Here is a 26,553-nt window from a genome sequence, read left to right on the forward strand (position 1 = left end):
TTTACGACAAGCGTAGTCACCTTTTACGGCAAGCATGGGTTGCTGAAGACCTATTCTACCCCGGAATTTTCAACACTGGGGTACGATGTGACAAGCAATCAACCAAGTCATCGAGCCCCACCACACGATCCATTCAGTGGCCTCTTACGACAAGCATAGGTTACTGGGGGTCTACTCGGGTGGTGTTCGTTTCCGGAGCGTAACTCAAAAACCGTTAAATACTTTCTTGCAAAACTTTGCATGTTTACCAGGCACATACTGAACTGGTGCCTTTTGATATTTAGCACTTTTAGACATTTTTATTGTTGATGTTTCCATGTCAACAAGTTGGATTTAAGTTTTAATATAGGGTGGGTTCACTTATGGAGTATAACAAATATACTGTTAAATATTTCCTTGCCAAACATTGCATGTCTATATATAATGCACATACTGAACTGGTGCCATTTGATGTTAAGGAGTTTTAGAAATGTTTATTTTAGAATTTCCATTGCAGCTGTTTTGACATGGGCTAAGAGAAATGTTGGGTCAGTTACCTGTTTTGGGACCATAAAGTGCTTAAATGGGCGGGGGATAATAAATGACTTCATCGACTATACGCTTGTTCTTTATAGGAAATTGTCAGTTTTATGTTCACAACACGACATCAAAAGCTATTATCACATGTGACTTTATTATCAGTCAACGTAATCAATGTATGCTTCTATTACAGACAGTTGGCCTCTCGCTGACATCAGTACACAGTCACGTGACGGCTGTTATATGGCAAGCTCACAGATGTATCGGCGTGGGAGGTTGCACAGTTGGTTCCTGATTCCCCCGGGGTACACCTGGCCACAGTCTTCTCCAATTACCTTTTCCGGCTGCCCGACCCCCCAGTTGGAGACATATGGTGATCCTGTGCTCCACCTGAACAGTGTCAGGGAGGCTCGCTTAAGACCTACCCACAAACCGTCGTCGATTGACCCTGAAATATAGAAAGAATCATTCATCCCAGGAGCTACACGAAGAGACGGAAACCATAAAATTCTACATTAGCATCATAGTTTTTTCCTTTCTAGAAAACAAAGTCACCTATTTTCGGCTATGATGATAGAGGACCCGTGAAGATTCCGGGGTAGAATAGGTCTTCAGCAACCCATACTTGCCGTAAAAGGTGACTATGCTTGTCGTTAAAGGCGACTAACGGGATCGGGTGGTCAGGCTTGCTGACTTGGTTGATGCATGTCATCGATCCCAAATGCTTGAATCGATCCTTATGATGTCACTGGATTGTATGGTCCAGACTTGATTATTTTACAGACCGCTGTCATATAGCTGGAATATTGCTAAGTGCGGCGTTAAACAACAAACCATCCAACCAACCATAGGTGTCTTGGGATGTAGTCTAGCCCGGAATCCCAACGTAGGTCTTACCGAGTGTTTTTCCAGTGGGTCCCATTACAGATATAATTCCAGCAACGAAGCCATACTTGTCTTCAGCATTTAGGACGACGAGGCGACCGTTACGCATCCGTTCGCACCTTTTCGTGGCTGAGTCAAAGTCCTTTCTGTCCGTTGGAGGACTTACGATGAAGCACATTCTGGGATTTAGGGTTAATGTAAACCCTTGAGGACAGGACCCTGAAGAGTGAAATAGATGAGCAAAATTAGCTTCAACTTAACAAATAACATATAAACCACCACTATTCATAGAATATAATGTACCCAAAGAAATAACGGATAGAAAAGTTTAGTGAAAACGTGAAACACAAACAGGATAACTATGTATATAAGTTGTACGAATCCTCCTAAATAGTATTTATAACAATATGCCATTGATTGTTTCTTTGTTGTTTAACGCCGCACTCAGCAATATTCCAGCTATATGACGGCGGTCTGTAAATAATCGAGTCTGAGCCAGACAATCCAGTGATTAATATTATGAGCATCAATTCAGGCAATTGGTTGGTTGCTTTGTTGTTTAACGCCGCACTCAGCAATATTCCAGCTATATGACGGCGGTCTGTAAATAATCGAGTCTGGACCAGACAATCCAGTGATTAATATCATGAGCATCGATCCACGCAATTCGGATTGATGACATGCATCAACCAAGTCAGCAATCCTGACAACTGATCCCGTTAGTCGCATTCTACGACAAGCATAGTCACCCTTTACGGCAAGCATGGGTTGCTGAAGACCTATTCTATCCCGGAATCTTCACGGGTCCCACGTCATTGGGATTGATGACATGCATCAACCAAGTCAGCAATCCTGACAACTGATCCCGTTAGTCGCATTCTACGACAAGCATAGTCGCCTTTTACGGCAAGCATGGGTTTGCTGAAGACCTATCTACCCAAGTATCATCACGGTCACTTGTTGGTTAATAATGAAGACTTCTTATTCATATTCATATTCAAGGGATATTCGATTGTTCAAATTAACATACTCGTAACCGATACTTATGAACGCAGCACATGTGACGTCATAGACCCATGACTAAATAATCGAGTCTGGACCAGACAGTCCCGCAGCTATTGATATCATGAGCATCGATCCATGCAATTGGGATACGATGACATTCATCAACCAATTCATCGAGGCTGACTACCCGATCCAATTAGTCGCCTCTTACGACAAGCATAGTCGCCTTTAACGACAAGCATGGGTTGCTGAAGGCCTATTCTACCCCGGATCTTCACGGGGCGAGGGATAATTGTTGACATAATTGTTAACGAAGGAAATATAGACATGCTATTTGGTAACCACATCACACCATAGTTTGAAGACCCCTGTTGAGAGCCGCCAGTGTCATTGTTCCGGCCTTCTCTGATGCACATTTTGGTTTCAACCTCTGTATATCCATCAATACAGCCAGCTGAGGAATAAAACCAACATGAGTTAGCTAAGGCTTATCGATGTAATGTTTGTTATTTCTCAACCCCATCCACCACCCTCTTTTAATATATGGCCACAGTGGCATTTTGACATTTGATGAATGAGCTACAAACACTCATCGGTGCATCTCAAAACAAACAGGGGCAGTCGGGTAGCCTAGTGGTTAAGGCGTTCGCTCGTCACGCCGAAGACCCAGGTTCGATTCTCGACATATAGGTTCAATGTGTGAAGCCCATTTCCGGTGTCCCCCGCCGTGATATTGCTGGAATATTGCAAAACGCGGCATAAGACCAAACTCACTCACTCACTCAAAACAAACAAAACAGTCAGCCTCTGCAGTCGCACTTTGGGAGATCTGAAAAGTCTTCAGTTTGTTGAAATCATAACATCATAAAAGTAAAATGATTATATTTTGAATACAGTAAGTTTATGACATACATTTATTTGGGATTACACTTTCCTAGTCAAGTACAAATTCTAGTACTTCTGAGGTTGAGTCCTAACGGGGATTTGAACTCTCAGAGTTAGGCAAACTAATCACCTGCACACAAAGACATTGTGTATTCACGGGTAAGCTTGATTGATTGTTGTTTGTTTGTTGTTTAACGCCGAACTCAGCAATATTCCAGCTATATGACGGCGGTCTGTAAATAATCGAGTCTGGACCAGACAAGCAATTGATTGACATCATGAGTGTCAGTCCACGCAATTGGGATACGATGACATACATCAACGAAGTCATCTAGCCTGACCTGCCGATCCTGTTGGTGTTTACATTTCATAACTTTTGAGATTCAATCGAGCATACTCTTCTACCAAGATTTCAAAGAGTTTTAAACGACTCCTTCTCAGAAGTTGTTCGATCAAGGTAACATCATTCACGGCCTCAGTAAAACGTTTTATGGTAGACATGTGGAGGACATTTCCAAATTTGAGGCATCAGTCACAAATCTATGTCCGATTCCCCTGTTTTGACATGTACCATTTTTTCAGGTTTTTTTCAGTCGAACAATTGACGTGCCTTTGCATGTGTTTGTGACGGATGGCACCCATCCTTTCGCAAACACCTAGTATGGTCACTATTTGATGGTGATTCATAAATACAGGCTTCATGGTATAGTCGGAATCGTACAATCGACTCAGCGAGCCTGACCACCCGATCCTGTTAGTCAGTCAGGCTTTTGCTTGATTGCTACACAATTTGAAACGTAATTGAGGTTATCGCTAATTACAAACACCACGACGTCAAAACAACAGTGGATGTGGCTGGGAAAACACGTACCAGTCAATATGTGTTAAGACTGACCATGTACCTCTATGCATTAAGTCTGTTGGCAAAAGCTAGGGAAAGGAAACGAGGAACGTGGATAAGCTTTACAAGCAGAGGACAAGGATTGTTTGTTTGTTGTTTAAGGCCGCACTCCGTAATGTTCCAGCTATATGACGGCGGTCTAAATATTCGAGTCTGGACCAGATAATCCAGTGATTGGCGTCATGAGCATCGATCCACGAAATTGGAATCGATGACATGCATCAACCAAGTCAGTAAGCCTGACCACCCGATCCCGTTAGTCGCTTTTACGGCAAGTTTGGGTTGCTGAAGATCTATTCTATCCCGGAATCTTCACGGGTCGGAGAAACATCTGACTGTAGGGGGACTGAAGAATGCAATTGTGAGTGACTCAGGGACTGAGTGCGGTTTTAAGGCTGCTTTAACAACATAACGGGTCACTGATTTATTTGGGAGGCAAACCAAACAAAAATAAGTGGATATTGTGGGGGGAGACGACGTCGAACAAATGTCAGCGTAGCCAATTTAGAAGCCTAAACCACCCATTGTCAAAGACCGATACATTCTTTCAATGTTTAAATCTGTCTGTGAGTTCCCTAAATTTCAGGGAATTGTATACAAAATATATTTGACAGCCTACCTGAAATTCCAGCCACCGCACATGATACAAGAAGGAAGAGTCCCAACATCATTCTGTCTGATTCTGAAACAAAAATATTAACTAAATGCAGAAACTCATGAATTTGATCCATTGAATCAGTGAACAGCTTGACTGTGAAGTTAATGTTATCTTCAATACCAACTGTCTTTTGGGGGCAAAGTGATCCAGCCTTCTAAACCGCTGAAATCCGCCATGCCGATTTGCGTCCCTTAGGCAAACCATCATCTTATGATCAGTCACTGGATTGTCTGGTCCAGACTCGATTATTTACAGACCGCCGTCATATAGCTGGAATATTGCTGAGTGCGGCGTAAAACAACAAACAAACAAACAAACAAACAACCATCATCTTATTATCGCGGGCTCCATGTATCGTTGTGGCAAGAACTTTGTCTTAATTGGATCGGGTGGTTCCCTAATGTGGTTGATACATGTCATCGTATCCCAGTTGCGTAGACCGATGCTCATGATGTCAATCACTGGATCGTATGGACCAGACCAGATTAAATACTTTGTTGTTAACGCCGCATTGAGCAATATTCTAACTATATGACGGTGGTCTGTAAAAAAAAATCCAGTGATTGACATCATAAGGATCGATTCACGCAATTCGGATCATGATATTCATCAACCAAGTCCGCGAGCCTGACCACCCGATCCCATTAGTCGCCTCTTACGACAAGCATAGTCACCTTTTACGGCAAGCATGGGTTGCTGAAGACCTATTCTACCCTGGAATCTTCACGGGTATCACACACAAACTGAAATTGTCATCAACATCATTATGAAAGTATGAATACTTTACCAACAACTTGGAGCAAACACGTGGCCACCAGCAATGTCTGATCTGTGACGAGTGTAGAGACGTGTGTCTTATATGGGATTAGTTAACGGTATCTGCAGTGCTGTTAGATCTGTATTTGCATTCCCAATCTTGTAGAGGTTTGTATTTCAGCATCTGCTACCTAATTCATGTGCCTGCGTCATGTATTATTCAAAGTGCATTTGAATATTGAAAGGTCGTTTATCACTTGTAAAACAAAACGAAATGATCACTTTAGTTTAATTAAGATAAAAATGGATCTCTGACAACGGCATCATTGTGAGTACGATTTACATCCCATCAGTGTTGCAGGATTTGGTTTTGAGACTATATGTTTTGATTCTGCTCTTCAGACCCGTGAAGATTCCGGGGAAGAATGGGTCTTAGCAACCCATGCTTGTCGTAAAAGGCGACTAATCGGGTGGGATCGGGTGGTCAGGCTCGCTGACTTGGTTGATGCATGTCATCAATCCCAATTGCGTGGATCGATACTCATGAGGGTGACTCTGCTTGTCGTAAAAGGTGACTAACAGGATCGGGTGGTCAGGCTCGCTGACTTGGTTGATGCATGTCATCGATCCCAGTTGTGTGGACCAATGCTCATGATATTAATAACTGGATTGTCTGGTCCAGACTCGATTATTTACAGACCGTCGTCATATAGCTGGAATATTGCTGAGTGCGGCGTTAAACAACAAATCAAACCAAAACCATTCTGCTCTTCAATACATACAATGGTTTTCTGGACAGGTGAAGTGGGGTAAAAGGGGGTTAACTTCCCGTTCAAGAACAATTCACTCATACAGCGACGTCAGTGCACATGCGGGGTTTTTTTTAATAGTCAGGGCTACTAACAATCTTGTATTACTGGCTAAGATACCGTGACGCAGTCGAGCATGGATGCCCTACGTAGACACGGAGCCCTATGTAGACACACTATACTGGACCCATGAAGATTCCGGGGTAGAATAGATCTTCAGCAACCTATGCTTGCCGTTAAAGGTGACTATGCTTGTCGTAAAAGGTGACTTACGGGATCGGATGGTCAGGCTCGCTGACCTGGTTAATGCATGTCATTGATCCCAATTGCGTGGATCGATACTCATAAGGGTGACTCTGCTTGTCGTATAAGGTGACTAACAGGATCGGGTGGTCAGGCTCGCTGACTTGGTTGATGCATGTCATCGATCCCAATTGCGTGGATCGATGCTCATGATATTAATCACTGGATTGTCTGGTCCAGACTCGATTATTTATACAGACCGCCGTCAAATAGCTGGAATATTGCTGAGTGGGGCGTTAAACAACACACAAACAAACAAACAAACGATACTCATATCAATCACTGGATTGTCTGTTCCAGACTCGATTATTTACAGACCGCCGTCATATAGCTGGAATATTGCGGCGTTAAACAACAAACCAACAAACCAACCAACCAACCAACCAATTGCGTGGATCGATGCTCATGATTTTAATCACTGGATTGTTTGGTCCAGACTCAATTATTTACATTGTATTTGTTTTGTGGATTCATGGAGGGGCTTCCACAGGAGAAATGTCACGCGAACGTGAGGAAGACTTTGTAGTACTCCTATCGGTATCATGTGGAGATGGAGTTACCTCCATGTCCAGAGGACCAAAGGAGTTATGGACCTCTACTGGGACCTCTGAAGGAGAGGTGGCCTTTGTTGTTTGCAGCTGTTCTCTCAATAATTTCTTTTCCCTGTTTGTAAGTTTTACTGGTTCTGGTTCAGGTGTTATTTTAGGAGTCTGAGACTCAACTTTTTCTACGCATTTTGGTTTTAGGGGTGTTACAGATGAAGGTGGCACAGCTGGGTTTTCGATTGAAGCAGTTGGAAGTGGCTGAACAGACTTGACCCATGTCAGATCAGTAGACTAGGAGATGGTGGAAGTGCTTGTAGTTAGCCCTTCAACCCTTTTCTTGGCTTCGTGGTACGATACATTTTGTTCGGTCTTGATTCTCATGATTTGGGACTCACGTTTCCACTCAGGGCAGGATTTTGAAGGAGCCATATGGTTGCCACCGCAGTTTGAACACTTCACATCCTTCCTGCAGTCAGTGGCCTCGTGCTTGTCACCGCAGCGGAGGCATGGCAGGACTTGGATCCATGTCCACACGCTTGGCAGGTGTAGCACCGGAGTGGATTGGGGATATACACCTCCACTCCGAGGTTACAATAACCAGCTTTGATAGATTGAGGGATAGAAGTTCGGGCGAAAGTGAAGAGATAGGGGTTGGTTGGTTGGAAAATAAATCATCTTGACCTGTGACCGACTGTTGTTCAAGTTCCTTGGCTATATCGTCTTCGGACATGCCGGACACGCAGCGAGCTCTGTCACGGACAATGCCCTGACACGAGTTCAGTTTCACACATCTACATTCATTATAATAACTTAAGTCCCTACCACCTTTCAATGTCAGTATCCATATATTGATACATAATATCTTCCTAACTCAGTTAATTTTCAAATTCACTTTGAATATATAGATGATAAATGTCTAAATTCATACATTGATCCTCAGCCTATACATTAGCGTGATTACATTATGTAAATATAAAACGTCAAAGCCAGAGAATAGTCAGTCTCTATTATCTGTGGAAACAGGCTGCAATGGAACTCCATACATTCATTACAAATACCATTAACGCTTCCCATATAAAGAGACACAGTTCAGCATTCGTCACTGGGAAGACACTGCAGGCAGTCACGTTTGTACACCCAAGTATTGGTAAAGTATAAGTATTATATTTATAATTCTATAGTTTTATTAAAATGTTTATGATAGGCAAAATTGTACCTATTATCCTTATAAGGACGGTTTCAATGTGACTGAGTGTTGGGGTGAGTGAGTGAGTTAACATTTAACATCGCATCGGCATTATGTTAGGCAAATAGCGACGAGAACAAGTTGATATATACAATTTAGTCATGAATACAAGGTTATATTTGAAAGAATCAGAGTTGGAATTTTGCGTGCGGTTTGCAGATGAAAAAAAAAATTCTTTACATGTAATTAGTCGTGAGATGTTATTATGTTCATCAGGAACTATACTGAAACACTTTGAAAACGCATATTCAAACTTTGTGGTATTTGACAAAATGGCCACAAAGATCGAAGTTGTTCTGTGTATTTAGTCATGCTGGCATTTTGTCACATAGTCATCATTGTTTGTCATGCACGGAAATATCTACGGATAGATCCTTTTCTTGGCCTTCGAGTTAGCGTTGGTGAAATGTTGTCATTGTGTGTTAGCATATGTTTGTTGACGGAAGTTGAAACTTGCACTTATTCTTTTGTCCTTTACCTCTATTGATTTAAACAAAACATATAAAGGAATTATGTTTCATGTTCATGTTCTTGCCCAAAATTAAAAAAGGCGCAACCGATTTCTTATTAGTTACTTTCATCAGATGTACATGTGATTGCATGCTTGCCGTAAAAGGCGACTGTGCTTGTCGTAAGAGGCGACTATGCTTGTCGTAAGAGGCGACCAACGGGATCGGGTGGTCAGGCTCGCTGACTTGGTCGATGCATGGCATCGATCCCAATTGCGTGGACCCGTGAAGATCCGGGGTAGAATAGGTCTTCAGCAACCCATGCTTGCCGTAAGAGGTGACCAATGGGATCGGGTGGTCAGACTTGCTGACTTGGTTGAAGCATGTCATCGATCCCAATTGCGTGGATCGATGCTAATGATATCATTCACTGGATTGTCTGGTCCAGACTCGATTATTTACAGACCGCCGTCATATAGCTGGAATATATATAGCTATATGACGGCGGTCTGTAAATAATCGAGTCTGGACCAGACAATCCAGTGAATGATATCATGAGCATCGATCCACGCAATTGGGATCGATGACATGCATCAACCAAGTCAGCGAGCCAGACCACCCGATCCCGTTAGTCACCTTTTACGACAAGCATAGTCACCTTTTACAGCAAGCATTTACTGTATATTGAACGGAAAGTGTTCGCTTTTTCAAATTGTCAAATTCAAACACCTTTCTGCAGTAAGTCATTTTTCTATTTCAGAATTCTCCAGTTACAGAGATGTTGAGACTCATCATTTTGGCATCATGTGCAGTGGCTGCAATTTCAGGTTGGCTTTCAAATATATTTTGCATTAAATATCATTGCCTCAATATTGGTTATTACATTTCAAGTCTTATTAAATGATGTGATAAACAGGACATGCCAGAGAATAGAAATGGTATATGTATAGAAGATGATATTTTTATAGAATATGGCATGAATACGCTTTCCTACATGAATCATGTTGACGAATCATCTGTTGATTAGTACATGGTGGTTAGATCCCGGATAATTATTACATTAGGCCCCGGATAATTATTACATTAGGCCCCGAATTGTTATCACGTTAGGCCCCGGGTAGTTATTACATTAGGCCCCGAAGTGTTATTACGTTAGGCCCCGAATTACTATAACATTAGAACAACTGTTTCATTGTTTAAGCCGGGGCTTATCTTATTTCTATTATTCTACTCCCCAGCTGCCTGCTCCGAGGGCTACAGAGAGGAAGTGGCCACGAGGTGCTACAGGGCCAAACAAAACACTTTTGGAGACTATGTACTGTATGGTATGGTCGGTTTATTGTTTCTTTGTATTTTGTGGTTGTTTAACGCCCCATTCAGCAATATTCCAGCTATATGAGGGTGGTCTGTAAATAGTCGAGTTTGGACCAGACAATCTAGTGATTGACATGAGCACCGATCGGGTAGGTTTCTGGGCAAGGTCAAGCCAACAGATTGAAACAGTATCCGTCATTTACGGATAAATATTCAAATATTAAAGGCCTGGTAGGTTCTACTTTCAGTGTGAATCGGCGATCGACACAGAATTGATGATCAGGAATGTGGACAACTTATCAGGATAATTATTTTCATTATCAAAAAAGCCTTTCACAAGTGGATGCAACTTTGGAGATGTAAATTGAGATGGAATGTAGCGAGGAGTGTTGGGATATCAGTTTCCACACATGTTTGCTTGTTTGTTTGTTTGTTTGATTTATTGTTTAACGCCGCACTCAGCAATTTTACAGTTATAAGACGGCGGTCTGTGGATAATCGAGTTTGGACCAGACAATCCAGTAACTGATATCACGAGCATCGATCCATGCATACGATGACATGCATCAACGAAATCAGCGAGCCTGACCATCCGATCCCGTGAGTCGCCTTTTAAGACAAGCATAGTCGCCTCTTACGGCAAGCATGGGTTGCTGAAGACCTAATATACCCCGGATCTTCACGGGTCTCCCATACCTGTGTTTGTTGACCTCGGCATCCTGGGTCAATGTCTTGAATTTAATTTGGCGGAAATATATCCGAACTTTTACGTGTTTCATTTTGTCGCTGTTGGATATCTGACTGCTCACAGTGACAAAGTTAAAACAATTTTTGCCTATACAGTACTTATTCTACTGTCTATAAGACAAGTTTCGATTGGTCACAAAAGTTGTGATGTAATATATTAATGCGCACATTCCGGAAACGTGCAGTGTTTGATACCGTTTGTGAGCGATGAAAATATTTATTTGATGATAGAATTTAACTATGACATTATTTGGTGCAGAGGTCATCATTCCAGGGCTGTTTATATAAACAGACCCGAGAAGAGCCAAGGTAGAATTAGGAGATAAACATACTGTGTTTTCAACGTAGAGCTAGGTTACCTGTAGATTTAACCCCGCAAAATTGAATTTGGAACCGAAATAAAATGCGAACTCTTTGGTGTTAGCAAATATACTGACTGAAGCAGCATGGGTTGAGTTCAGTGTTTTGAGTGGGTTATCGTTCTGAATGAAGGAATATGATGCCTTATATACTCACGCAGTTTGTATACACCGTAATACTTCACTCGAACATATGACAGGCATTGAAAGCATACAAGCACGGCAACTTGGTAAGTTAACATGAGATGGGCATCCCTAAAGAAAACAAAGCCATCTTTGCAAGGCTTTTGCTCTACATCGCACGTCACCATTATGACGTCATATCGCTCATTGTGACGCAAAATATATGACGTCACAGTCGTATATAGAACAGCGCCAAAATTCCAAGCTCTCTGTTGTCTCCAAAGCGTAAATACATTCCCTTTGTTGATTTCTGTCTTGTTTTTCTGCACGAAATGCATTGCCACACATCCTTTCAATATTGTAGTAACCGCATCTGTGCATTTTGTAACCTGTAATTGTAGATATAATTATTTAAATATGCCTACCGACAATGACTGAAAATAGTACTATTCTATTAATATTAGCTTCCACGGTGATGCGGCCGTCAAACCAGGTGTTTCAATCAGAGGGGGGTTATTGTGATTTAATAGCCTCTGATTGACCAATCAAAATCGAGTAAATTCCAAATTCATGGTAGAATAGGTCTTCAGCAACCCATGCTTGCCGTAAAAGGCGACTATGCTTGTCGTAAAAGGCGACTGACGGGATCGGGTGGTCAGGCTCGCTGACTTGGTTGATGCATATCATGGGTCCCAATTGCGTGGATCGATGCTCATGATGTCAATCACCAGTTTGTTTGGTCCAGACTCGATTATTTACAGACTGCCGTGATATAGCTGAAATATTCTACCCCGGAATCTTCACGGGTCCCCCGAGGCATGAACACTCTCATGGCACTAGCAAATTGGGAATATGACTGAATGGGGAAGGCGTTGCCTGTGTTTGGATAATCACAAACAGATTCGGATGATGTGGACTGAACTGGTGGGGAGTGCGACGTTTAACAACAAAGCAACCAAGCAGCCAAACAGCCAAGATACAACGTCTGGTAGTACAAATATTGTTGATCAGTTGGCTATTAGCTTTAAATTATACCAATTTCACTCAATCACATTCTTCAGTGCCCTGTCCAAGTGGATATACAAGGGTCCAGAATCCCAGTCTGTGCTTCAAAGTGAGTGCTTCTGGCGATGAGAAGACCTATCTTGAAGCCATGACAGAGTGCGCCAAAGTCCAGAACGGCCGTCTTGTGGATCTGGACTCTCCTGACAAATATGGCTTCATGTTTGGAGTCATAAGTGCTTCTTCCAAGGGTGTAGGATACAGCAGTAAGTGTGATTTTCTCTTTACCAGTTTCATAAACAGTTGGAATAACAGGCAACTACAAAGACGTTGAAATTCATGTTAGGACACACAACCAAAAGTTCTTGAGCGAAGAGCAGGGTGAGTAAGTTGGGTTTAACGCCGCTTTTAAAATCATTCTAGTTATATCACGGCGTGTCAGCTAAATGTGGGAGGAAGGTCCGATGTGATGCAGGTCTCAGACGTTTACCACTTCGGTGAAACCCACGAGCACGGGTATGGTGCTGACAAACCTAGAAAGATATCAGGACGAACCGGGATTGGAACCCACAATTTTTCTGGCGTGTCTAAAGGACGCAAAACTGCGCAGCGAATCGCCGCGCATTAGACGACTGGGCCGACCGTGCCCCCGGCATGTGGCAGATTTTGGATTAATCATTATAACAACTGATCTTTGATTTTGCGTGAATTACCAAAACAGTTTACGAATATTTGAAATGTACGAATAAACCAAAGATAAGTAATAATTCAAGTTGATATGTTTGGCCGTTATGTGGCTCCCACAAGAAAGATTCGTCTCGTTTCAGAATATAATGACTACAGATTGTGGATTGGTTTGAAGCGTGTAACTACTACTGGCTTCAAATGGAACTCTGGGTCCATGTTTGTCACCAACTGGGCGGAGAAACAGCCGACCTCGTCAACACGGTACAACTGTGGCCTGATGGAGGTTGAGGGGCTTGCTGTCCAACGCTGCGATCGCAAAATCCGATACATATGCGAGGTGCCCATGTAGCAGCATCTTCTCTGTGTCTACAGACTGATGAAGATGCAACACAATGCACAACTGCAGTTATAACACACATGTACTAGAAACTGACAGTTTCAAGTTGTGGAAATTAAACTGAAATATATCAAACTGTTGAACATTCATTGTTGATTTATTATAAATGTTGACAGAACGTTGTGAGTTTAAGTAGTTGGTTTGTTGTTTAACGCCGCATTCAGCAATATTCCAGTTATATGACGGCGGTCTGTAAATAATCGTGTCTGGACCAGACAAGCCAGTCATTCATATCATGAGCATCGATCCACGAAATTGGGATCGATGACTTGCATCAACCAAGTCAGCGAGCCTGACCACCCTATCCTGTTAGTCGCCTCTGACAACAAGCATAGTGGCCTTTTAACGGCAAGCATGGGTTGCTGAAGACCTATTCTACCCCGGATCTTCAGGGTCCACGCAATTGGGATCGGTGACATGCTTAAACCAAGTCAGCGAGCCTGATAAAATGGGTGAGTGAGTATGGTTTTACGCCGCTTTCAGCACTATTTCAGCAACATGATGGTGGAGGACACAAGAAATAGGCCTAACATTTTGTACCTATGTTGGGAATCGAACTTTGGCGAGACGAGCGAATGATTCAACCACAAGGCTATCCCCTGTCTCTAAATACTTAGGAAACATCACACTGTAATTCAAGTCTTTCTGTGAAGAATTCAAAGAGCGTCATCCGACTAGTGCCCAAAAAGGACATCTTCCCGATGCAAGGGAGTTAACTGACCATAAAAGTCCAGTTTCCACCCTTGCCGAACAAGGCTGGGATTCCTTAACTCGATCATAGCGCCACCAGTAGCTATTACGAATTATGTCCCATCTATTCCCCTCCTTTGGACCAATCAAATTCCACCTCTCGTATTACTTGCCTTTGCTTCAAACAAAAATGGCGGCGCCGACTCAAGACGATCTGATCGATAATCAATATCTATATTGTGATAAAGCAGGTCTTACATCACGAAGTGAATCAAATCACATGAGCACCTTTATTAAAAACATGATTTTGAAAATATCTGTTGACAACGAGTTGGCGGTGCATCTTCTTTGTTTAATCCTGCAATCGACCAAAATCTGCAAGACGCTTTACGAACCGGATTTCGATTGCTTTGCGCAATTTTGATTAGACTATGCATGGACTCGTTAGTCCAGCTAAAATGTAACTCCATAATACCAGCCTAGTTCGGCAGGGGTGGAAACTGGACTTTTATAGTCAGTTAACTCCAAAACTGACGCGACAAGAATGATGTGCGATGGAAATTACCATGTTATCGTATTTTTCCGGGTGTACAATTAACTTGTATTTGCAAGTGTGTGTGAAGGTTACCAACGGTTTGGCAGGATACGCTGACCTTTTGGCGAACATCTTGTATCGCCACTTTATAGTAATTCATAAACACATGCTCATGTTACAGTCTGATTCGTAGCATCGACTCTGTGACAGCAACCATGTCACGTGATTATGGAAGCGGTTTTATCGTCCCTATTTGCAGAAAGTATTCTGTGTGTTCAGTTCCATCACACTGCAATCAGGACCCGTGAAGAACCGGGGTAAAAAAGTCTTCAGCAACCCATGCTTGCCGTAAATGGCGACTATGCTTGTTGTCAGAGGTGACCAACGGGATCATGTGGTCAGGCTCGCTGACTTGGTTGATGCATGTAATCGATCCCAATTGCGTGGATCGATGCTCATGATATCAATCACTGGATTGTCTGGTCCAGGCTCGATTATTTACAGACCACCGTCATATAGCTCGACTATTGCTGAGTGCGGCGCTAAACAACAAACCAACCAACAACCAACTCATGATTTCGAGAGATTTGAAAGTGATGTCGTTTTCAGAATATGTGTCCCACCCTCCAAAATATACGGTCACTATTCCCCTGGTTAATTGTATAGTTTGATTGATACCTACCTGGGTGTCCCAACTTTTTTGCATGAGATCCAGTGTATAACTTTTGAAAGTTGGTTTCAAATCACCGTACGGGATAAGTAGTGGAGATAACTGTTTTGTGAAGAAATGCTTTAGCTGCAGCATCGGCATTTGAGTTATACCTGCTATGCCTACATGTTTTGGCAACCAGCAAAAGACGATGTCACATTGGCCCGTAGATAGATCATTGAAAAGTTCTAAAATGTCAGGGATTATGGGATGCTTTGAGGTTACACGTTTAAGTGCCTGATTTGTTTTGTTTGTTTCTTTGTTTGTTTGTTGTTTAACGACGCACTCAGCAATATTCAAGCTATATGACGGCGGTCTAAGTGCCTGAAGGTAGGACAATGAATCTGAAAAGATGCTGACATGATTAAATTGGGTTTGTTGTTAAATATACTAGTATGTCAAAACTGTTGGGATAGCTTTGGCCTCAGCCGTAAAGTTGAACTTGTATCTGGTATTCTTGAGGAGACAGTTCTGGATCCATTGATGGTGGCACTGGCAACTTTGCCACCATCCTTGGACCCGTCTGTAAAAATGGACCTGTGAGAATTATATTTTGTTCACAATTAGTTGTATGCTTGTTGTAAAACTAAAGGATTTGTTTCGGATTTTCAAGGTAGAATGAAGATTTTCTACATCAAGGTAGAATGGAGATTTTCGACATCAAGGTAGAACGGAATTTGAAATTTGATGATCCAAATGTAGAGTATATAAGCTCTGGATTGTCTGGAAAATTAATATGGCTGGAATATTGATGAGGGTGGCGTTAAACAACAAACAAACCAACCGCTTATTTCAATTTTTAAATGTATAAATAAATCAATGTTCAAAATACAGTAGGTTTATCTCCATTCTATCATGTTTGTTTCTAGTTTTGTCAGCACCATGCTAGTATTCGTGGGTTTCACAAAAGTAGTGAACGTCTGAGACCTCGCATCACTTCAGGCTTTCCTCTCACATTAAGGTGACACGCCGTGATGTAAGTGGAATACTATTCAAAGCGGCGTTAAACCCAACTCACTCATTACTTTTGTATACTGTTACGTTTGGTGAAATGGTTTTGTATTGTGATTTCATCGGGTTTAGATTTGAAATATTTTTAGAAGAATATAGCTATGTTCAACCCAAACATCGAGAATATATCATGCAACGTATTATCGTTTAGGAAGATATTTGCAAACTACAGACCAACCTGTTGATTTCCTATGTATCCAGGTTGCTTGGTTTGTTGTTTAACTCCGCACTCAGCAATATTCCAGCTATATGTCGGCGGTCTGTAAATAATCGAGTCTGGACCAGACAATCCAGTGATTAATATCATGAACATCGATCCACGCAATTGGGATCGATTACATGTATCAACCAAGTCAGCGAGCCTGATCATGACCACCCATTCCCGTTAGTCGCCTTTTACGACAAGCATAGTCGCCTTTTACGGCAAGCATGAGTACCCCAGAGTTGAAAATTTATAATAATACCGAGCATTATATTGTATGGTCCAGAATCAATTATTTACAGGCCGCCATTATAAAGCTAGAATATTGCTGAATTATGTATAGAATTAAAATAACAAAATACTATTCTCCGGGTATATCGATGATCTGATATCGTTTAATAACTATCAAATAGCCAATTCCCTTACATTGATTTACCCACCTGTACTAGAAATAAAGAAGACCAGTGACACCGCCTCATCTGTTTCATATTTATATAATTAGAACAATGCATAAAGATTCAGAGTGACCAAACACTCTCCACAAACCTTATGACAAGAGAGATGACTTCAACTTTCACGTCGAACAATATTCCAGAAGCTTCAGCCCTTGGTCTTTACATTTCACAGATTTGAGACCCAATGGAGCATGCTCTTTCTACCAAGATTTCAAAGAGCGTCATACGACTCTTGCTCAGAAGTTGTTTTATCAAGGTTTACATGTAATTCAAGGCCTCAGTTAAGCTTACCAAAGGTTTTTTGGTAGACATGTGGAAGACATTTCCAAATTCGACGCATCAGTGATAAAAGGTGGTGAGGTGAAATTGGGTTTAACGTCGCGTAGCGACGTCCATGCACGGGCGGACGTTCTACCACCAGACCACGGAGGCGGTCACAGTGATAAAATTATGTTCGATGCAATTCCCTATTTTGGTTGTACCATATGTTCCCACGTTTTTCTCAGGCGAACAATTGTCTTGCCTTTGCATGTGTTTGTGACGAGTGCCACTGGTAATGGAGGGTACACTTAGATGTTTCCGAACACCTGGTATCATCACTATTTGATAGCAATTCATAAACACATGCTCATGATATAGTCGGAATAGGATAATTGACTGTGCTTCATGCAGAGATTTCTATTGGAAATGGAAAGGGTGTTGCCGCTTTATTTTCACAATTGAAGAACTTGGATGATGTGGCTTTCGTATTAGAAAATTGAACTCTAGGACGTTCTTGAAATTTGAAATATTTAGGCTAACTTATTTTATTTGAGAATGTTACTGAGGAACTTTAAACAGAAAGTTCCATGTTTCTGTTTATTTGTTTGTTATTTTTAATTCTATACATAATTCAGCAATATTCTGGCATTATAATGGCGACCTGTAAATAATTGAGCCTGGACCATATAAAATAATGCTCTGTAGTATGATCAATTTTCAACTCTGGGGTACGATTGGTTGGTTGCTTTGTTGTTTAACGCCGCATTCAGCAATATTCCAGCTATATGACGGCAGTTTGTAAATAATCGAGTCTGGACCAGACAATCCAGTAATTAATATCATGAGCATCGATCCACGCAATTGGGATCAATGATATGCATCAAACCAAGTCAGCGAGCCTGACCACCCGATCCCGTTAGTCGCCTTTTACGACAAGCGTAGTCACCTTTTACGGCAAGCATGGGTTGCTGAAGACCTATTCTACCCCGGAATTTTCAACACTGGGGTACGATGTGACAAGCAATCAACCAAGTCATCGAGCCCCACCACACGATCCATTCAGTGGCCTCTTACGACAAGCATAGGTTACTGGGGGTCTACTCGGGTGGTGTTCGTTTCCGGAGCGTAACTCAAAAACCGTTAAATACTTTCTTGCAAAACTTTGCATGTTTACCAGGCACATACTGAACTGGTGCCTTTTGATATTTAGCACTTTTAGACATTTTTATTGTTGATGTTTCCATGTCAACAAGTTGGATTTAAGTTTTAATATAGGGTGGGTTCACTTATGGAGTATAACAAATATACTGTTAAATATTTCCTTGCCAAACATTGCATGTCTATATATAATGCACATACTGAACTGGTGCCATTTGATGTTAAGGAGTTTTAGAAATGTTTATTTTAGAATTTCCATTGCAGCTGTTTTGACATGGGCTAAGAGAAATGTTGGGTCAGTTACCTGTTTTGGGACTATAAAGTGCTTAAATGGGCGGGGGATAATAAATGACTTCATCGACTATACGCTTGTTCTTTATAGGAAATTATCAGTTTTATGTTCACAACACGACATCAAAAGCTATTATCACATGTGACTTTATTATCAGTCAACGTAATCAATGTATGCTTCTATTACAGACAGTTGGCCTCTCACTGACATCAGTACACAGTCACGTGACGGCTGTTATATGGCAAGCTCACAGATGTATCGGTGTGGGAGGTTGCACAGTTGGTTCCTGATTCCCCCGGGGTACACCTGGCCACAGTCTTCTCCAATTACCTTTTCCGGCTGCCCGACCCCCCAGTTGGAGACATATGGTGATCCTGTGCTCCACCTGAACAGTGTCAGGGAGGCTCGCTTAAGACCTACCCACAAACCGTCGTCGATTGACCCTGAAATATAGAAAGAATCATTCATCCCAGGAGCTACACGAAGAGACGAAAACCATAAAATTCTACATTAGCATCATAGTTTTTTCCTTTCTAGAAAACAAAGTCACCTATTTTCGGCTATGATGATAGAGGACCCGTGAAGATTCCGGGGTAGAATAGGTCTTCAGCAACCCATACTTGCCGTAAAAGGTGACTATGCTTGTCGTTAAAGGCGACTAACGGGATCGGGTGGTCAGGCTTGCTGACATGGTTGATGCATGTCATCGATCCCAATTGCGTGAATCGATCCTTATGATGTCACTGGATTGTATGGTCCAGACTCGATTATTTTACAGACCGCTGTCATATAGCTGGAATATTGCTGAGTGCGGCGTTAAACAACAAACCACCCAACCAACCATAGGTGTCTGGGGATGTAGTCTAGCCCGGAATCCCAACGTAGGTCTTACCGAGTGTTTTTCCAGTGGGTCCCATTACAGATATAATTCCAGCAACGAAGCCATACTTGTCTTCAGCATTTAGGACGACGAGGCGACCGTTACGCATCCGTTCGCACCTTTTCGTGGCTGAGTCAAAGTCCTTTCTGTCCGTTGGAGGACTTACGATGAAGCACATTCTGGGATTTAGGGTTAATGTAAACCCTTGAGGACAGGACCCTGAAGAGTGAAATAGATGAGTAAAATTAGCTTCAACTTAACAAATAACATATAAACCACCACTATTTATAGAATATAATGTACCCAAAGAAATAACGGATAGTGAGTGAGTGAGTGAGTGAGTATGGTTTTACGCCGCTTTTAGCAATATTCCAGCAATATCACGGCGGGGGACACCAGAAATGGGCTTCACACATTGTACCCATGTCGGGAATCGAACCCGAAATAACGGATAGAAAAGTTTAGTGAAAACGTGAAACACAAACAGGATAACGATGTATATAAGTTGTACGAATCCTCCTAAATAGTATTTATAACAATATGCCATTGGTTGTTTGTTTGTTGTTTAACGCCGCACTCAGCAATATTCCAGCTATATGACGGCGGTCTGTAAATAATCGAGCCTGGACCAGACAATCCAGTGACTGACATCATGAGCATCGATCCACGCAATTGGGATTGATGACATGCATCAACCAAGTCAGCAATCCTGACAACTGATCCCGTTAGTCGCATTCTACGACAAGCATAGTCACCTTTTACGGCAAGCATGGGTTGCTGAAGACCTATTCTACCCCGGAATCTTCACGGGTCCCACGCAATTGGGATTGATGACATGCATCAACCAAGTCAGCAATCCTCACAACTGATCCCGTTAGTCGCATTCTACGACAAGCATAGTCGCCTTTTACGGCAAAGATGGGTTGCTGAAGACCTATCTACCCAAGTATCATCACGGGTCACTTGTTGGTTAATAATGAAGACTTCTTATTCATATTCATATTCAAGAGATATTCGATTGTTCAAATTAACATACTGTTAACCCATACTTATGAACGCAGCACATGTGACGTCATAGACCCATGACTAACTAATCAAGTCTGGACCAGACAGTCCCGCAGTGATTGATATCATTAGCATCGATCCATGCAACTGGGACACGATGACATTCATCAACCAAGTCAGCGAGGCTGACCACCCGATCTAATTAGTCGCCTCTTACGACATGCATAGTCGCCTTTAACGACAAGCATAGGTTGCTGAAGATCTATTCTACCCCGGATCTTCACGGGGTGAGAAATAATTGTTGACATAATTGTTAACGAAGGAAATATAGACATGCTAATTTGTAACCACATCACACCATAGTTTGAAGACGCCTGTTGAGAGCTGCCAGTGTCATTGTTCTGGCCTTCTCTGATGCACATTTTGGTTTCAACCTCTGTATATCCATCAATACAGCCAGCTGAGGAATAAAACCAACATGAGTTAGCTAAGGCTTATCGATTTAATGTTTGTTATTTCTCAACCCCAACCACCACCCTCTTTTAATGTATGGCCACAGTGGCATTTGGACATTTGATGAATGAGCTACAAACACTCATCGCAAAACAAACAAAACAGTCAGCCTCTGCAGCCACACTTTGGGTTTTGGTTTGGTTTGTTGTTTAACGCCGCACTCAGCAATATTACAGCTATATGACGGCGGTCTGTAAATAATCGAGTCTGGACCAGACAATCCAGTGATTAATATCATGAGCATCGATCCACGCAATTGGGATACGATGCCATGCATCAACAAAGTCAGTGAGCCTGACCACCCGATCCCGTTGGTGTTTAAATTTTATAACTTTTTGAGATTTAGTCGAGCATATTCTTCTACCAAGATTTCAAAGAGTTTTATACGACTCCTTCTGAGAAATTGTTTAATAACGGCCTCAGTAAAACGTTTTATGGTAGACATGTGGAGGACATTTCCAAATTTGACATGTACCATATTCTCAGCTTTTTTCAGGCGAACAATTGACGTGCCTTTGCATGTGTTTGTGACGGGTGGCACCCATCCTTTCGCAAACACCTAGTATGGTCACTATTTGATAGTGATTCATAAACACATGCTCATGATATAGTCGGAATCGTACAATCGACTCAGCGAGCCTGACCACCCGATCTTGTTAGTCAGATCTTACGACAAGAATAGTCGCCTTTTGCTTGATTGATACGCAATTTGAAGCGTAATTGAGGTTATTGCTAATTACAAACACAACGACATCAAAAGAACAGTGGATGTGGCTGGGAAAACACGTACCAGTCAATATGTGTTAAGCCTGGCCATGTACATTGTACCTCTTTGCATAGCGTAGCCAATTTAGAAGCCTTAACCACCCGTTGACAAAGACCGATACATTCATTCATCTTTCAATGTTTAAATCTGTCTGTGAGTTCCCTAAATGTCAGGGAATTATACAATTATACTAAATATATTTGACAGCCTACCTGAAATTCCAGCCACCGCACATGATACAAGAAGGAAGAGTCCCAACATCATTCTGTCTGATTCTGAAACAAAAGTATTAACTAAATGCAGAAACTCGTGATTTTTTTCCATTACATCAGTGAACATCTTCCTCGCAAACGTCACGATATGGCTGACATATTGCCGATGTGACGTTCAATATTAACTCACTTACTCCTCGCAAACTACTTGTCTGTGAAGTTAATGGATCGTATGGACCAGACCCGATTAAATGCTTTGTTGTTAACGCCGGATTCAGCAATATTCTTACTTTATGACGGCGGTATGTAAATAATCGAGTCTAGACCAGACAATCCAGTGATTGACATCGTGAGCATCGATCCACGCCATTGGGATCGATGATATGCATCAACCAAATCAGCGGGCCTGACCACCCGATCCCGTTAGTCGCCTTTTACGACAAGCATAGTCACCTTTTACGGCAAGCATGGGTTGCTGAAGATCTATTCTACCCCCGAACTTCATGGGTATCAAGCACAAACTGATTGTTTGTTCGTTGTTTAACGCCGCACTCAGCAATATTCCAGCTATATGACGGCGGTCTGTAAAAAATCGAGTCTGGACCAGACAATCCAGTGATTGACATCATGGGTTGGTTGTTTTGATGTCAGCGCTCCTGACCACCCGATACCGTTAGTCGCCTTTTACGACAAGCATAGTCACCTTTTACGGCAAGCATGGGTTGCTGAAGACCTATTCTCCCCCGGAACTTCACGGGTATCAAGTACAAACTGAAATTGTCATCAACATCATTATGAAAGTATGAATACTTTACCAACAACTGGGAGCGAACACGTGGCCACCAGCAATGTCTGCTCTGTGACGGGTGTAGAGACGTGTGTCTTATATGGGATGTGTTAACGGTATCTGCAGTACTGTTAGATCTGTATTTGCATGTCAAACCTTGTAGAGGCTTGTATTTCAGCATCTGCTACCTAATTCATGTATAATTTACAGCCTGTATCATGTATTATTCAAAGTGCATTTGAATATTGAAAGGTCGTTTATCACTTGTAAAACAAAACGAAATGATCACTTTAGTTTAATTAAGATAAAAATGGATCTGTGACACCGGCATAATTGGATTTCAGATTTACATCCCTGCAGTGTTGCAGGATTTGGTTTTGAAACAATATGTTTTCATTCTGCTCTTCAACACATTGAATGGTTTTCTAGACAGGTGAGATGGTAATGGTAGAGGGTCCGCCCAGAGAGCGGAAGGTCCGGGGTTCGATCTCCAGCCGAGTCATACCAAAAGACGTTAAAGATGGTGCTTGTTGTTACCCTGTCTGGCGCTCGGCATTAAGGGGCTATAACAAGGTCTGGTCGGCTCGGAGTCAGTATACTGTGTCTGAGTGGGGTATCCATGTTAAACTGCGGCATGGTATCTCAGTGTGCTAGCACTATCAATCGGCATCAGTCCGGACTAGTACAAGCAGTCACACACACACATACACGTGCATGCACGTCGCAATATAAGTGCAATAATCTTGGACGCGACGTTAAACCCCATTTCACCTCACCTTCTAGACAGGTGAAGTGGGGTAAAATGGGGTTTAACTTCCCGTTCAAGATTATATAATTTTTTAATTGACGTTTACACGGTATGCGACTTTTCCATTGGACGAGAGGTCGGTCACATGACCGCGAAACTGACGTTCTTAAGTGTATGAACGACACAATTTGACGTTCATACGTTTTTCACGAGACCGTGTTCTTGAAATGACGTAAACACTGACGGAATACTTCCACATTCCTGGGGAAACCCCTGGGAATTCCCTAGCACGAAAACATACATAAACATTATTTCTGATCACTTAGAACCTTTTATCTTGAAACTCAAAATTTTAGTATACATTGAGAAACGTAAGAGAGCTTGACTGCATGATTGTTCACGAATTTTCTCGCTACGGCCCGTCGCAAGCTCCGACGTTCATACAGTTTGGCCCTCACTCTATGAAGGTTCATAATCCAATGAACTCACACAAAGTGAAGGTCAATTCTTAATTCACTCATATAACGACGTCTTTGAGCATGTGCTTTCTGGAAATAGTCAGGGCTTATAACAATCTTGTATTGCTGGCTGAGATACTGTGACGCAGTCGAGCATGGATGTCCTACACAGACACAGCATACTGACTCCGAGCTGGGGAGGCTGAGGTCAATCTCTAGTGTTTTGAGCCTAGGCGCAAATATGTTAAGTGACGGAGGCATCACTTTGGACATACACTGTAGAATTAAAACAAATAGTTGAGCAATCATCCTTAAATCATTTAAATGTGTAGAATCACAATGTCTGTCTGTCTCAATTACATTTCTACATTTTTTTTATATCCACTGGCAACTGTTAAGTGTACGACATTTAATTCTAAACTTTCAAGCTTGATTCAAAATTTAATTCTCTAAGTATTTATTTCATAAGTTTGTGTTTGTGTAGATCAATGGTATTTTCTCAGTTTCAGTGATAGCCTGGAGAATGTCGACGGACTAGGCGGAGATAGTGCGAAACGTGACTGTGTGTGGAGTAAACAATATCTTTAAACAATATTTTTAATATCAATATTTATATATTGATACATCACAACACACAGTAGATGTGCAACATCAAATATATATAAAAAAAAATTAAAATGTCTGATGTTTGTCTGATATTCAAGCTATATGACTGCGGTCTGTAAATAATCAAGTCCGGACCAGACAATCAAGTGATTGACATCATGAGCATCGATGCACGCAATTGGGATACGATGCCATGCATCAACGAAGTCAGCGACTACCCGGTGGCAGACTGATGTATGAACATTCTTTAGGTGTGGTTGTTTTTTTAATTCCCACTCATCAATAATCCAACTCTATGTCGACGGCCTGTGATCGATTCTATAACAGATAAACCAGTGATTGATAGAATGAACAAATAGCCACGCCTTCAGCGAACGATGCTTTCTTTCTTTTCTTTTTTGTTTAACGCCGCACTCAGCAACATCCCAGCTGTATGACGGCGGTCTGTAAATAATCGAGTCTGGACCAGACTATCCAGTGATTGACATCATGCGCATCGATCCACGAATTTGGGATCGATGACATGCAACAACCAAGTCAGCGAGCCTGACCACCCAACCCCATTAGTCGCCTTTTACGACAAGCATAGTCATACATAGTATGGGTTGCTGAAGACCCTGATCTGTTATTGAACCTTACCTGTATTTAATAATTAACACCAGAGGGAGAATGATCTGTTATTGAACCTTACCTGTATTTAATAATTAACACCAGAGGGAGAATGATCTGTTGTTGAACCTTACCTGTATTTAATACATTTACTTCAGAGGGAGAATGATCTGTTATTGAACCTTACCTGTATTTAATACATTAACATCAGAGGGAGAATGATCTGGTATTGAACCTTACCTCTATTTTATACATTAACACCAGAGGGAGTATGGTCTGTCATTGAACCTTACCTGTATTTTATACATTAACACCAGAGGGAGTATGATCTGTTTTTGAACCTTACCTGTATTGAATACATTAACATCAGAGGGAGGATGATCTGTTATTGAACCTTACCTGTATTTAATACATTAACATCAGAGGGAGGATGATCTGTTATTGAACCTTACCTCTATTGAATACATTAACACCAGAGGGAGGATGATCTGTTATTGAACCTTACCTGTATTTAATACATTAACACCAGAGGGAGAATGATCTGTTATTGAACCATAAAGATCCGGGGTTGAAAAGGTCTTCAGCAACCCATGCTTCATGTAAAAGGCGACTATGCTTGTCGTAAGAGGCAACTAACGGGATCGGGTAGTCAGGCTCGCTGACTTGGTTGATGCATGTCATCGTATCCCAATTGCGTGGATCGATAATCATGATGTCAGTCATTGGATTATCTGGTCCAGACTCGATTATTTATAGACCGCCGCCATATAGCTGGAATATTGCCGAGTGCGGGGTTAAACAGAAATGCAAAAAATACTCCGTACAAGACCAATGGTATATTTTTATCAGTCCTTTATATAAAAGTGCATAACGGTCGTGGAGGTATGTTTGATATTGGGTCCAGTTGGGATTTCAGGTTAGAATAGGTTCCTAGGCTACCAGTTGAATCGGATGGTCATCCGCTCTGTGGCTTGGCTGACTGCCAGACATCGAATCCCGGCGGCCACAAAAACAAATCAAAACAATTACAAGCCATTTATAAACATATAAAACAATATATTTCTAT

At 41.8% G+C, this 26,553-nt stretch overlaps 3 protein-coding genes across 4 annotated transcripts; 1 reads left to right on the forward strand and 2 right to left on the reverse strand.

Moving 5' to 3' along the window:
- Positions 1 to 654: 654 nt before the first annotated feature.
- Positions 655 to 5,728, reverse strand: LOC124133030. 2 transcript variants are annotated; one of them, XM_046497215.2, is made up of 5 exons: positions 5,641 to 5,728; positions 4,815 to 4,877; positions 2,762 to 2,863; positions 1,417 to 1,623; positions 655 to 967 (listed from the first exon to the last, which is right to left on the reverse strand). In XM_046497215.2, the coding sequence occupies exons 2-5, from the start codon at positions 4,864 to 4,866 to the stop codon at positions 759 to 761; spliced, it is 570 nt and encodes a 189-aa protein (XP_046353171.2). In that variant the 5' UTR covers positions 4,867 to 4,877; positions 5,641 to 5,728; the 3' UTR covers positions 655 to 758. The 2 variants fall into 2 exon arrangements, with proteins under 2 accessions (XP_046353171.2, XP_048254022.1); XM_048398065.1 differs by lacking the exon at positions 5,641 to 5,728 and adding an exon at positions 5,528 to 5,558.
- A 2,552-nt stretch (positions 5,729 to 8,280) lies between these two features.
- On the forward strand, positions 8,281 to 13,670 carry LOC124133029. The gene is made up of 5 exons (XM_048398066.1): positions 8,281 to 8,418; positions 9,722 to 9,788; positions 10,200 to 10,286; positions 12,566 to 12,772; positions 13,334 to 13,670. The coding sequence occupies exons 1-5, from the start codon at positions 8,296 to 8,298 to the stop codon at positions 13,540 to 13,542; spliced, it is 693 nt and encodes a 230-aa protein (XP_048254023.1). The 5' UTR covers positions 8,281 to 8,295; the 3' UTR covers positions 13,543 to 13,670.
- A 5,363-nt stretch (positions 13,671 to 19,033) lies between these two features.
- LOC124133031 lies at positions 19,034 to 23,175 on the reverse strand. Its single transcript, XM_046497216.2, has 5 exons — positions 23,095 to 23,175; positions 22,280 to 22,342; positions 21,147 to 21,248; positions 19,796 to 20,002; positions 19,034 to 19,346 (listed from the first exon to the last, which is right to left on the reverse strand). Exons 2-5 carry the CDS (start codon positions 22,329 to 22,331, stop codon positions 19,138 to 19,140), a joined length of 570 nt encoding a protein of 189 aa, XP_046353172.2. The 5' UTR covers positions 22,332 to 22,342; positions 23,095 to 23,175; the 3' UTR covers positions 19,034 to 19,137.
- Positions 23,176 to 26,553: the final 3,378 nt, after the last annotated feature.

This window comes from Haliotis rufescens, unplaced genomic scaffold (assembly GCF_023055435.1).
Source record: "Haliotis rufescens isolate VD_foot unplaced genomic scaffold, xgHalRufe1.0.p SCAF_18, whole genome shotgun sequence".
Lineage (NCBI taxonomy): Eukaryota > Metazoa > Mollusca > Gastropoda > Lepetellida > Haliotidae > Haliotis > Haliotis rufescens.